This window comes from Vigna umbellata, chromosome 2 (assembly GCF_029865625.1).
Source record: "Vigna umbellata cultivar VRB3 chromosome 2, Vumbellata_1.0, whole genome shotgun sequence".
NCBI classification, from domain to species: domain Eukaryota; kingdom Viridiplantae; phylum Streptophyta; class Magnoliopsida; order Fabales; family Fabaceae; genus Vigna; species Vigna umbellata.
The window spans coordinates 10,311,891-10,324,081 of NC_142166.1; the positions used below are offsets into that span (position 1 = coordinate 10,311,891).

The 12,191-nt window shown below is 34.2% G+C and overlaps 2 protein-coding genes and 1 pseudogene across 2 annotated transcripts; 2 read left to right on the plus strand and 1 right to left on the minus strand.

The window, feature by feature from the left end:
* The first annotated feature begins 61 nt into the window (after positions 1 to 61).
* On the plus strand, positions 62 to 2,094 carry LOC124844373 (2-alkenal reductase (NADP(+)-dependent)-like). Its single transcript, XM_088107954.1, has 5 exons — positions 62 to 350; positions 594 to 771; positions 968 to 1,134; positions 1,207 to 1,289; positions 1,358 to 2,094. Exons 1-5 carry the CDS (start codon positions 117 to 119, stop codon positions 1,734 to 1,736), a joined length of 1,041 nt encoding a protein of 346 aa, XP_087964080.1. The 5' UTR covers positions 62 to 116; the 3' UTR covers positions 1,737 to 2,094.
* Positions 2,095 to 5,773: 3,679 nt separating this feature from the next.
* On the plus strand, positions 5,774 to 7,552 carry LOC124844370 (pentatricopeptide repeat-containing protein At5g66520 pseudogene; annotated as a pseudogene).
* A 70-nt stretch (positions 7,553 to 7,622) lies between these two features.
* On the minus strand, positions 7,623 to 11,257 carry LOC148203379 (beta-glucuronosyltransferase GlcAT14B-like). The gene is made up of 4 exons (XM_088106078.1): positions 10,468 to 11,257; positions 9,323 to 9,398; positions 9,085 to 9,200; positions 7,623 to 8,491 (listed from the first exon to the last, which is right to left on the minus strand). Exons 1-4 carry the CDS (start codon positions 11,018 to 11,020, stop codon positions 7,977 to 7,979), a joined length of 1,260 nt encoding a protein of 419 aa, XP_087962204.1. The 5' UTR covers positions 11,021 to 11,257; the 3' UTR covers positions 7,623 to 7,976.
* Positions 11,258 to 12,191: the final 934 nt, after the last annotated feature.

The window sequence follows — 12,191 nt, forward strand, 5'->3', positions numbered from 1 at the left end:
CAAAGTCTGTTATAAAGAGACGTTTGCCTGTGTTGTTGCCATGCCTCGTCGATCTGTAAAGTTGGTCTAAAGAGTATACAAAAAAATACAGCAACAATAGAAAAAAGGCTGAAAAAATGGAAGTGAAGAATAAATACATAGTGATAAAGCATCACTTTGAAGATGCACCCAAAGAAGCCAACTTTGAGCTTAAAACTGGGACAATAGCTCTGTCCGTTGCACCAGGTTCTGATGATATCATAGTCAAGAATCTCTACATTTCTATCGACCCGTACCAGATTAACCGCATGAAACTTTCTAGTTCCTCCCAGGGTACTTCAAGCTTTGCAGCACCCATAAATCCAGGCGAGGTAATCGTTAATTATTTTGATACAGTCTGTGATTGGATTGGGTTTATAAAATTCATTTTAAAGTTATATATGCCATAAACATTTACCTAAAATATTGTTAATTAAGGTTGTAATTCTTCAAAATTCAACACCAAACCAAATACCAGACACAGTAGAAGTAGATAATTTTAATGTTTATTTATGACTTATCCTATTGCTTCATGAGAATTAGTTTTTGTGTGGTTCTGTTTTGACACATTCCAGGCCATTGATGGTGCTGTTATTGGAAAAGTTGTGGCTTCTGGGAATGCTAAGTTTCAGAAAGATGATTTGGTGCTTGGAGTATTCACATGGGCACAGTACAGTTTGGTGAAAGAAGGGAGTATCTTGAGAAAATTAGAGTCCTCTGAATTTCCACTATCATACTATCTTGGAGTTCTGGGTAATAATGATTTGCTCCATATCATTTGTCACTTATTTACATTTAGAGATTTTACACAATTAAAAATAAAACAAATTTATAATATATAATTATAAATAAATATTGTAAGATTAACTATTTTGTATCACGGTAGTATCCTATTGCTATGACTGAGCTTTGAAAATTGAAGTTTTATGTATTCCATTCTCTGGTGCAGGATTCAACGGACTGTCAGCTTATGCTGGGTTTTTTGAATTGTGTAAACCCCTAAAGGGTGAAAAGGTTTTTGTCTCTGCAGCTGGTGGAGCAGTTGGAAATTTAGTAGGCCAATATGCAAAGCTTTTAGGTTGCTATGTTGTTGGTTGTGCAGGTACCCAGAAAAAGGTAAAGTAACTGAAGTTTATGCTTACTTGATTTCAAGCTTAAAAGCCTAATCCATAATGGATTATGTCATAGGTGGAATTGCTTAAAAAAGAGCTAGGTTTTGACGAAGCATTCAACTACAAAGAAGAAAAAGATCTAAACTATGCTCTTAAAAGGTAAGTGATTCAAGATAAACTTTTTGAGGAGGACTGTGTTTGATGTAGGTTTATATTTTATATTATAGGTATTTTCCTGATGGAATTGACGTATATTTTGACAATGTTGGGGGTGAGACGCTGGAAGCAGCTGTGGCTAATATGAGGATATTTGGAAGAGTGGCTGTTTGTGGGGTGATATCTGAGTATAGTAGTGCTGGAAGAAAAGCTTCACCAAACATGTTGGACATTGTGTACAAGAGAATCAGCATCAGAGGATTTTTGGCTGCTGATTTTCTGAATGTTTTTGAAGATTTTTTTTCAAAAACTTTGGATTACCTTCGTACAGGAGAGTTAAAGACAATTGAAGACATTTCATCAGGCGTGGAGAGCATCCCTTCTGCTTTTGTTGGACTCTTCAAAGGGGATAACATTGGAAAGAAAGTTATAAGTTTAGCAGAAGACTGATACAGGAATGAAGTTGAGGTTGAGCAAGAGATTAGAGAAAATGCTACTCATTAATCACCAGTACGATGAATTTGATATTTAAGAATAAGATTGTTGTCGGAAAAAGGTTTTGAATTTTATTAAGCTGGTTTTAAGTTTTTGTGTTAAGTAAATAGTAGACTATGCAAGAACGGTTCCATCTTAAATGGAGACCTGAATTTTCAGGTCTTTCAAGGAAAGTAAAATATAAATTCTTACAACGCATTTGTCGTAGACATTGAAGTTAAAGATTGTCTGAAAAATTAGAAAATGTTTCGTAAGAGACCAGTAGATTACTGAATTCAAATTATTTTTTATGATTTTAAATTTTAAATAGAAATATTTACAACATTTTTATGTGTCTTAATAGTTACATATTATTCAAGAGTTGAGATTAATAATCATTTAAATATATTTTTTTCTTTCTTAATTCTTCAAGAATTCTTTTGAGAATAAAATCAAGTAACAATGTTGTAACCTAAAAGTGTGATTGTTTATGGGGAATGCTCTGCTAGATAGAATGCCCCACAAACGATGAAATGGTTCTCACGTGTGGTTGAAGTAATTAGATATGGTTTCCATGAAAAGGTAGTCGGTTGTTTTCTGCAATTTAATGCCTTATCATGAACCACATGTATTGCCTATTACAGTGAAGTGAAGGGTGGCAAATGATTTGATTTGCCATTTTTGGTATTAAAAACAAAGATGATCACATTTGTAAAAATGGAAATAGTTGAAAGAAGATTATTGTTTCGCTTTGTAGAAATGGAAACAGTTAACAACTTTTTAAAATCTGTTTCTTTAACTAGTAAGGGTTACTGTTTGTCTATCATTATGTGAAATTAATTGCAAAGATATTTTGATGTTAAAGTTAGTGTTCGACAATTACAGTAATTAATATGTGACGAATGAAATCACCTACATTTTTATTACAAACTTGTATTTATAGTTTTTGGAGTGGACTTTTAATTAACTAGAGTTTAATTTCGGCCTAATTGTTAGTAATTTTGTTTTACTATATGCTAACGATAATTGAAGTTGATCTCTAGTCGAAGTGATCATTCGGCTAATAACAAAATGATTGCGAAATCACTCACATGAATATGACCGTACCACCATACAATAGAGGTTCTAAACATATACTATTAATCCATATTTAAATCTAATTGACTAGAGAATCTAATCATAAAACAATTTTTTTAAGTATTACATACCAATTTTTTCTAAAAATACAAAAAATTGAGTTAGATATAAAAATTTTCAATAATAAATGTGAAAAAGAATTTCTTACCAAATTTCTTTATATACAGTTGACATATTAAACCATAAATTTTTACAAAGAATAAATTCGTTCTTCCCGCGGTCACTCATCTAAGTGTGTGTAGCTCCTTCGTTCATGCCAGTCACACCCATACAAAGAAACACAATTAACCATTTCCGACTACGTCAAAGCTTAGCCTTCACTTCACGCCTCTTTCACATTGGTCTACCCCTGTAACCACATCCACTCGACCTCGTTGGAGGTTCCTTGACTTCTGGAGCTTGCATTCCTTTCGCTGGGTCACAAAGTTGTCACAAAGTTGTCATAAATTTTCGTTTGTTTTGATCGATTGTTTTCATGTTCTCCTTCATAGACGTGTTCTCCTTTCTTACTCAACGACAACAACACTTTATTCTGACAAACCCACCTTCAAGAAGGTTAGTTTTCGTTTTCATTTTCATTTTCAAAAACTTGTTTGTCATCTTTTTGAACTTGTTTGTTGTTCATTCTACACTACACGTTATACATTTAGGCTTTAGGGCAAAACTTAGAGTATATTTCAAATGACTTGAAAATTTGTTGAAAACACCAAAATACCATGAGAAGCTCCCACAAAAAATTTTAGATCAAAATTCAAAGTCTAATTATGTGAAATATTTTTTCAAAGTTTGGAAAAAACAAAAATAAAAATTGACCAGTGAAAAAAATTTTCTATCCCAAATCCATATACAATAATAGCAAATCGGTCAATCGAAACAAATGTTATGGTTGTTTAAAGATTTATCGCAGTTCACTCTCTAAATAATTTTTATACTTCACAAAGAATCAAAGTAAAGTAAGGGCTATTTTTTCCTGAACTAGGGGTTCTAAGGAGTGGTAAAAACAATTCAATCAAAACCAATAACCATAACTATTAAAACCAAAATCACAAGTTAATACTATTATTGTCATAACGTTTACTTATATTTTATAGTTCATGTTGTATAAAATACCAAAAATTGAATTACATTAGCTGTTTTTCTAATTTCACGTCTTATAGAATTGTAAAAGTGGATCACAATTAATTAAAAAAAACAAAAGAGTTTATTAACCTTGTACAGTAACAAAATTCAACCTTAATTGTCATGTGACATAAAGTAATATCTGAAGTTAGGTCGGATATTACTCTGTGGCCAATATCAATTAATTTCGACTCTTTTAAATGTCAATTAATGTTAACATTATTTTTTATGGTGTAAATATTTCTATACAGCAATGAAATCAAATTTTAACATTATTTTTACCAAATTGATTACGAAAGTTGTACTATAAAAGACAGATTACGACTTATCAACATTAATTTCGTCTTAGAATAAATTAGATCATAACATACTTTAATCGTCGTTTATCAAGTATTATTTACCGAGAATTACATGTTGGGAGTCATGTGTTGTTTATCAAAATTACTTCTCATCTATCATCTATCGAGAACTATACATTGAAATCGTTATAACTCCATAATTTTATCTTCTAAGAAATTTGCGAAATAGTCATACAAAGTGCTCACGACTTTTTTTAAAGGCTGTGAAATCCACACAACTTAGTTCATGACTAGTAAATGTTTTATGACTTGTCTATTTATTAAAATTGTGGACAAATGTGCATCAATCATGTAAAAAAAATTGATATTCAAGATATTTGTAGGACTTCCAAATAGACAAAACACTTTTGCTTTCTGAAGGAGAGTCTAAAACTAAAAAAAATTGTTCTTTATTAGCCTAAATGCAACTTAATATGGATCTCACAATTAATGGATGAATCCAATTGCATTCTATAATTGACTAACAGATTTCGTGTAATGACTAATCTTGTTGATTCAAGCTTGTGTGTGAAGGAATAAGTTCTATTTTTTTCTGTGGGATTCGGAGAGCAATGTTCTTTAGGAGCTTGGGGCTTTTTTCATGTAAAATCACAGTAAGTTCCTACCATTAATAAAAATAAAAATTGTGAATCTTTGAATTAGGTTTGTGACTTATGTCTTAAAGCTAAGCAAACTAGGAAAAAAAATCTTTTAAGTGATCATAGAGCAAGCACAACATTTGAATTGTTTCATTATAATTTTTGGGAAATGTATAGAACTCCTTCATGAGAAATAGTTGATTTATGAGGTTGTTTGGATTTGTTTGCTTGTTCATAAAAGGGAAGTCCATGAACAAATGCAATAAACAAATCAACATATTTAGAAGTGATAGTGAGACATAATTTTGTTGCATGAAGAGTTACTTTTCTTATCATGGAATTATTTGTCAAATATCCTGAAAGGAAACACTGCAACAAAATGAAAGGGTTGAAAAAAAGCAACATATTTTAAATGTGGTTTTGCGTTTTTAAGTTGATCTTCCTATTAATTTTTGGGAGGAATTCTTTTAAATTATTAAATTCTTATTAAACTTTTTAATATTTCTATTTATTTGTTGAAAGTTATATATATATATATATATATATATATATATATATATATATATATAGAGAGAGAGAGAGAGAGAGAGAGAGAGAGAGAGATTTTAGACACCACTTGTCAAAAAGGAATGTTTATGACGTGTGAATTCTTAACCATTTATATCAATTGTAATTATTGTTACACTTGTTTAAAAAAAAGTATTAAAATATGTTATTTTAAAAAAAAAAGTTATTCATAAATATTGTAATAAATTTAATTTAAACAAAGAATTATGTATTCGATTAATAAATTATGGAAGAAATAAAAATTGTTGAAAATAACAAACAGCAAATGCATTTAGTGTTTAATTATGCAGAGTGCGTTGAAGAAGAAATGCCCTTCCAATTGATGTTCATATGACCGTTAAGAAGGGGTTTCTCACAACCGTGGCGCAAAAATGCAACACTCTAATCAAACTCAAGCAGCTACACGCTCACATTCTCCGATGCCGCTACAACCACGCGCCGTATGCCCTCGCGCCGCTTCTCTCCGCCGCAGCCACCTCCAGCGACGCGTCGTTTTTCCCCTACGCTCGCTCCATCTTCCGCCACCTCACCCACCGTAACACCTTCATGTGCAACACCATGATTAGAGGCTACCTCCAAGCGCGTTTACCCCTCCTAGCTGTGTCCTGCTACTTGTCCATGCTCCAAAACGGCGTTGCCGTTAACAACTACACATTCCCACCTTTGGTCAAAGCTTGCATTGCGCTTCTTCCTTCTTCGAACGTCGTTGGCCGTTTGGTGCACGGCCACGTCGTTATGTTCGGGTTCCGCGACGACCCTTACGTCGTGAGTGCGTTTATCGAGTTCTACTCTGTTTCTCGTGAGGTGGAACATGCACGGGTATTGTTTGATAAAACGACAAAGAAAGATGTGGTGTTGGGGACAGCGATGGTTGACGGTTATGGTAAAATGGGGAATGTGGAAAAGGCTAGAGAAGTGTTTGAGAAAATGCCTAACAGAAACGCTGTATCGTGGAGTGCCATGATTGCAGCGTATTCTCGAGTTAGTGACTTCAAGGAAGTGCTGGCTTTGTTTGCAGAGATGCAAAAAGAGGGTACAAAGCCGAATGATTCCGTCCTTGTCTCGGTCCTCACTGCGTGTGCTCATCTTGGTGCATTCGCACAGGGACTGTGGGTGCATTCCTATGCCAAGAGATTCCAACTTGACTCCAATCCAATTTTGGCAACGGCTTTGGTGGACATGTATTCGAAATGTGGATGCGTAGAATCTGCTTTATCTGTTTTTCAGAGCATTGCTGATAAGGATGCCGGTGCGTGGAATGCTATGATTTGTGGTGTTGCCTTGAATGGTGATGCAGAGAAATCGCTCGAGTTGTTTTATCAAATGGCTGCTTCTGGGACTAAGCCGAATGAGACTACATTTGTGGCTGTCCTCACTGCTTGCACTCATGCAAAGATGGTTCAGCAAGGCCTTTGGTTGTTTGAAGAAATGAGTAGCTCTTATGGAGTTGTCCCAAAAAGGGAGCACTGTGCTTGTGTTGTTGACCTTCTGTCAAGAGCTGGCATGGTAGAGGAGGCTGAGAAATTTATTGAGGAGAATATGGGTGGACTTGCAGCCAGTGATGCTAACGTGTGGGGTGCTCTTCTAAATGCATGTAGAATTCATAAAAATATTCGTGTTGGGAATAGGGTATGGAAAAAATTGCTTGATATGGGGATCTCTGACTGCGGCACTCATGTTCTTACTTACAATATATATAGAGAAGCTGGGAGGGACGCAGACGCGAAACAAGTTAGGAGTAGGATTGAAGAAATAGGGATGAGAAAGAAGCCCGGATGCAGCATAATAGAGGTGGATAATGAAGTTGAAGAGTTTCTTGCAGGTGATCATTCTCATCCACAAGCGCAGGAAATGTGCAGATTACTGGATTCCATCCTCAAGATGGGGATTTTATAGCACTTCTGATGGGTGTGAGCTATTGTTTACTGATGTGTTGTTTTCTTACATGCTTTAGGTTAATTATAGTTATTTGCAAGAATCTATGGACATGAAAAGAAAATTAAATATAAATTGTGGTTCCTTTATTGTTGAATTTATGAGGGCAGTAGCTCCACGAGGAAAAAAGAAGAGCAAAAGAAAGAAAGGAAAGGACACACAGAATATACTGAAGTTAACATATCATCGCATAAAGAATTTGGAGAATATTTTACAGTGGCTTATTTCAGTTTCTGCCTAGCAAGCATCTTGCCCACGTATTACATAATTGATGGTTACAACAGTTGCATCGATGACTTGTCATTCCTTACAGTTTTAATAAATCGTGTGAACTGCTGATACATAGTGACTCCTTTTAAAATTTCTCTGTAGAACCATCAAGTCAAAGGTAGCCATTTCTGTTTTCCCTGCTGTTTATTCCTCACAGCATCCTCCAGGCGTCAAATGATAAATGAATTGTTCGCCTCTCAGCTGTTCGGTGATGGAAATGCTGCAATGAACGTCGTAGGCATTCCAAGGTGTCAAGAACACTGATTTGCCTGAAAATTTTCCGCTGATAATAAACCACTGATAAGGCGTCCAAGCCTTTCAGCTCCAGGCCCTGGCCTAAGCTCGGTGATATTTACTATCCCAGAATATTGGTCAATGGTGCTTGAATTCGTTTGAGTGAACCACTTACCGGGCACGTAACCATCTGCATTTCTTCCCAAGAGTTCCTTATCAATCTTATCCAAGACTGGTTCGTTCCTGCCAAATTTCCTAGCAAAAGGAGCATTGCTATCCACCATTCTCTGGTAATCATTATCTGTAAGAAAATGGGGATGTTGTTTTGGAGGGTTGTCCCATGATATGAAGTGGAGGTCATGATTAACAGTAGTGTTTCGAAACTCCTCTGCATTGCAGATGACTGTGTGAAAATACCCTTCTGGGGAAGACAGAAAGTTGGCATAGTACATCAAGACTATTCTGGGTAAGTTATCCCAACCCCATATACAGTATTCAGTAAATGGGCGAGAGAGCATCATCCAGGCAGAACCTGAGCAAAATCAAGAATCAAATTTTAACAACTCCCATGACATGAAATTGAGACAACCAATTTCTAGTTACTTTGTTTAATTTTAAGTCTCTTTTTTGTTATGGACAGTTATCTCAGATTCCAGTAAACTGTGATCTCATGTACCAAATTAGTCGTACATGTCTTCATATTTAGAAAAAAAAGAGAAACTGTGAAGCGGCACGACTTTGAGCATTTGTAATTATGCCTAATTATGAATTAAAGGATATAAGGATTGGAAGCTCAGAAATGATGCTTGCCAACCAGCATTGGAAAGTTGGGACAAAAATAAGCAAAAGAATGGGAGCATATGTAGAAAAGGTATCGAAATTCACACTTACACAGTACTATCGAATATCAATATCTTATCTTTCACACTATACATTATTAGTGTCGGGCTAGGTTCAAGAATTTCCTTAACTGCTCTTAGTATTTGTAATTGTCTTTAATCTATGCAGGGATTAGAAGTAGTTTTTAGCACTCACAAACTCGAATTTGAAACAGCTAAAAATTTGACCGGGTGAGCGGAAAATAAAACAGTGATTCGTGAAAAATAATGGGTAAGAGTTTGTCACCTGTAAAGAGTTTATAAGCCGTGGGCACATTTCTTTTCTCCGACGCCCAAAATACATCAGATTTCTGCAAACTATAAAGACCTGGATCAAGTATGACTGGCTTGGCTCTATGGTACCTATTTAAACGAGTAAAGTAGCCCTGGTAAAGAACGGATACATTGATCTTTACATATTTTATGTCACTTAACATTCATAAATCATGTAACGAACAGAATGACGAAGATAATTAGTAACTTACTCCTTCCAACCAATATCACTGGTGTGCTCAATGAAGTTCAGGTGCCTGGGAATAGACGACAGCGTATGCAGCAAATCTGTTGTGTAAAAGAAATATAGCAAATTGCAAAAGTTGGTCAATGACAATGAAAACTGGGCAACATAGTCCATGGTTCTCTGTCTCTACTATTTTTTAACTTCAAACAACTAGCAAATTAATCAGTAAATCATTAAATTCTTCCGTAATGTAAATTTCTTGAAGAATATTACTACTTAGTACTATGTAACATTCAATCGCGAATATACTTTATTAATTTTTATAATAACTATTTTAAAGATATCTCAAGAATTATTTCTAATTACTTGAAACAATAAAACAATTAAATGCAAGTTTTTCATTTAAGGAACAGATAAATACAATATAAGAAGTTTAAAGTTATACACGACCACGTAATCTTAAGTTATTATTCGACATAGAAAACTACAGATACAGTTTAAAGATAATTATTGTAAAAGTTAATATAATTACATTGCATTTAATTTATAATTGAATGACCACTTTATAATATTACTATCTTATAACTCATCTACTTTTATATATATATATATATATATATATATATGTGTGTGTGTGTGTTTTTTTTTTTTTTGGGTATGTATCAAAGAAAGATAGAGTTTGCCGACAAAAGTAATTATTGGTCAAGAAAACAAACAAGATATGAAAATACATCTAAAACACAGATTTGGTCCTAGTTAGACTAATTCTTAATTCCCTTTACAAACAAAAAATCTATATTTAAGAGGGAGCAAAATTAGCAAGGAAAAAGACAGATAAAAGAGAAGAATGTCTAAAGACCCCAAAAGAAGCATATTAACAGAAACATCATTACTGAAGAAGGTAATTTTTTTATAACAAATTTCTTCGTAAGAATAAGAAAACAAACTTGAATGAAATTAAAACTAGTTATTTAATTATTTTTTTAAATCCCGGTCAACTTTTACACAATAATTTTCACTTCTAGATAAGCAGCTTCTATTTTTCTTATTTTTTTCGTAAAAGAAATGTTTAGGAAAAAAAGAAGAAGTTGGTCTAACCAGAAAACAAGCATACTTGGTAAGTTAGAAAGTAGTGTCAGTGTGCTGGTGAGAGAGGGAGAAGGTTCCTACCATCTTGGGTTACCAAAGGATAATCGGAAGCGCTCAAATTAATGAACCAATCCCAATCCCGAGCTTGGTTCAACAAAACGGCGGCGGCGTGAAGAGTATTAGCGACCATAGTGGGCCCTCTGTAGGTAACCAAGTTGGCCTTAACCACCGTTCTCACATTTCCGAATTTCACAAAGAGAGGCTCGTTGGTCACGAAATTCGCGAGCTCCAACCTCTCCCTTGCCGAGGCCTCGAGGTCCAAGTGCACCGCGTAGTGGTTCCACGGATGGTACAGAGCCTTCAGCGTCCTCTTCAAACTCTCCCCGTCGCCCGCCGACCCCGATATCAGGTATGCGATTCGTGGCACCGCGCTCGTCGATGTGGGACTCACCCTGAGCTTCGACTCCACAAAATGTGGCTTTTCCGGCGGGACTTGGACGCGGTGGTGGCGGCGTTGGGAGGAGGAGGTGGAGGAAGCGAGAAGGGAAAGGATAAGGAGGAAGGTGGATAAGAGGATGAGTGGGAGGAAGCAGTTGGCGTTCTTGGTGTTGTTGTGGTGCTTGCTGGGTTCCATGGCGTGTGCTGTAAGTTGCGAAGCGGAGGATCTATGTTGGCGTGAAACGCGCCGAGAGAGTGAGTGGCGAAGAAAAGATTAGAGATACATGCTACTTAATTCTTAGTGGCCAACCCCTCACCGTGATGATTATGATGGCAGTGGCCCATTATCAAAAGCACTACCTCTTTTTATTTCGAAGAATAAATTTATTTATTTATTTTTAAGAATTAAACTAAATTATGTCAAAAAAAAATCAATTAAATGAGATGAATATATTTTACTCAAATAAAATTGTCTATATTACTACTGTAGTCTCTTGAAACTTACCTTTTACTATTTAAGAATAAACTCGATAGTGCTATCTTTTCAATAATTATTATGTTAATGACCAAATTCTTTTGAAGATTGACATCCTGTTTTATTCAATTATTACAATTAATTATACTTTTTTCTATTTTTTATTATTTTCATTCATGTACAAGAAAGTTGCAGGTCAAGTCGTCTGATTAAGTCATAAATATATTTTAGAAATTCACTAAAAATAAGAAAGAATCAAAATAATGCATTGGGATATGGAAAAAATACGCAATTGAATGAGACACAGGATCTTTTTTTTTTCTATTGAAATTTAATGAAATGTAAATTAATTCAATTATAGTTGGTAAGGTATTAAAAATAATTAATATTTTAATGTATAAAATGAGATACTTGAAGTATTTTCATATAATGATCCTTTACACAATTGAAAATTATTTGAACATCGTTTTTACTGTTTTCTTAATTCAAAAGATAAATTTAAACATTCTTGCAATTTGAATTATTTTTAAATCCATTGAATTATATTATTTTTTTTATAAATATTTATATAATAATATAAAAATTAAATAAATATTTCGTATGTAGTAAAATATAAATATGAAATTTATTTTTTTCATTTAACTTCATAAATAAATTAGTAATTAGTTGTTAAAAGAAAAAAAAACATAATTGACTTGTATTGACTTCGTGAGTGGAGCTCGACAGACGTCGGTGTGTGGTGTCACTCACGTGTGAGAATTATGTGTTCCTTTTTCGCTCTTCGTTGCAAAACTTCACTTCTTACACGCGCCTTTCAAATAAAGGATTAGAGTTTATTGGAAAATATTAGAAATAAATTACATTTACGAAAACTTCGCATTGGTAGGAAATA

Excerpts from the sequence above, each read along its gene's own strand:
- LOC124844373 (XM_088107954.1), top strand. The coding sequence starts at position 117 with ATGGAAGTGAAGAATAAATACATAGTGATAAAGCATCACTTTGAAGAT. Across the intron at positions 351-593 it reads CACCCATAAATCCAGGCGAG|GCCATTGATGGTGCTGTTAT; the intron begins GTAATCGTTAAT and ends GACACATTCCAG. Across the intron at positions 1,290-1,357 it reads CTAAACTATGCTCTTAAAAG|GTATTTTCCTGATGGAATTG; the intron begins GTAAGTGATTCA and ends TTTATATTATAG.
- LOC148203379 (XM_088106078.1), bottom strand. The coding sequence starts at position 11,020 with ATGGAACCCAGCAAGCACCACAACAACACCAAGAACGCCAACTGCTTC. Across the intron at positions 9,399-10,467 it reads TCCTTTGGTAACCCAAGATG|ATTTGCTGCATACGCTGTCG; the intron begins GTAGGAACCTTC and ends TTTACACAACAG. Across the intron at positions 9,201-9,322 it reads AGTGATATTGGTTGGAAGGA|GTACCATAGAGCCAAGCCAG; the intron begins GTAAGTTACTAA and ends TCGTTTAAATAG.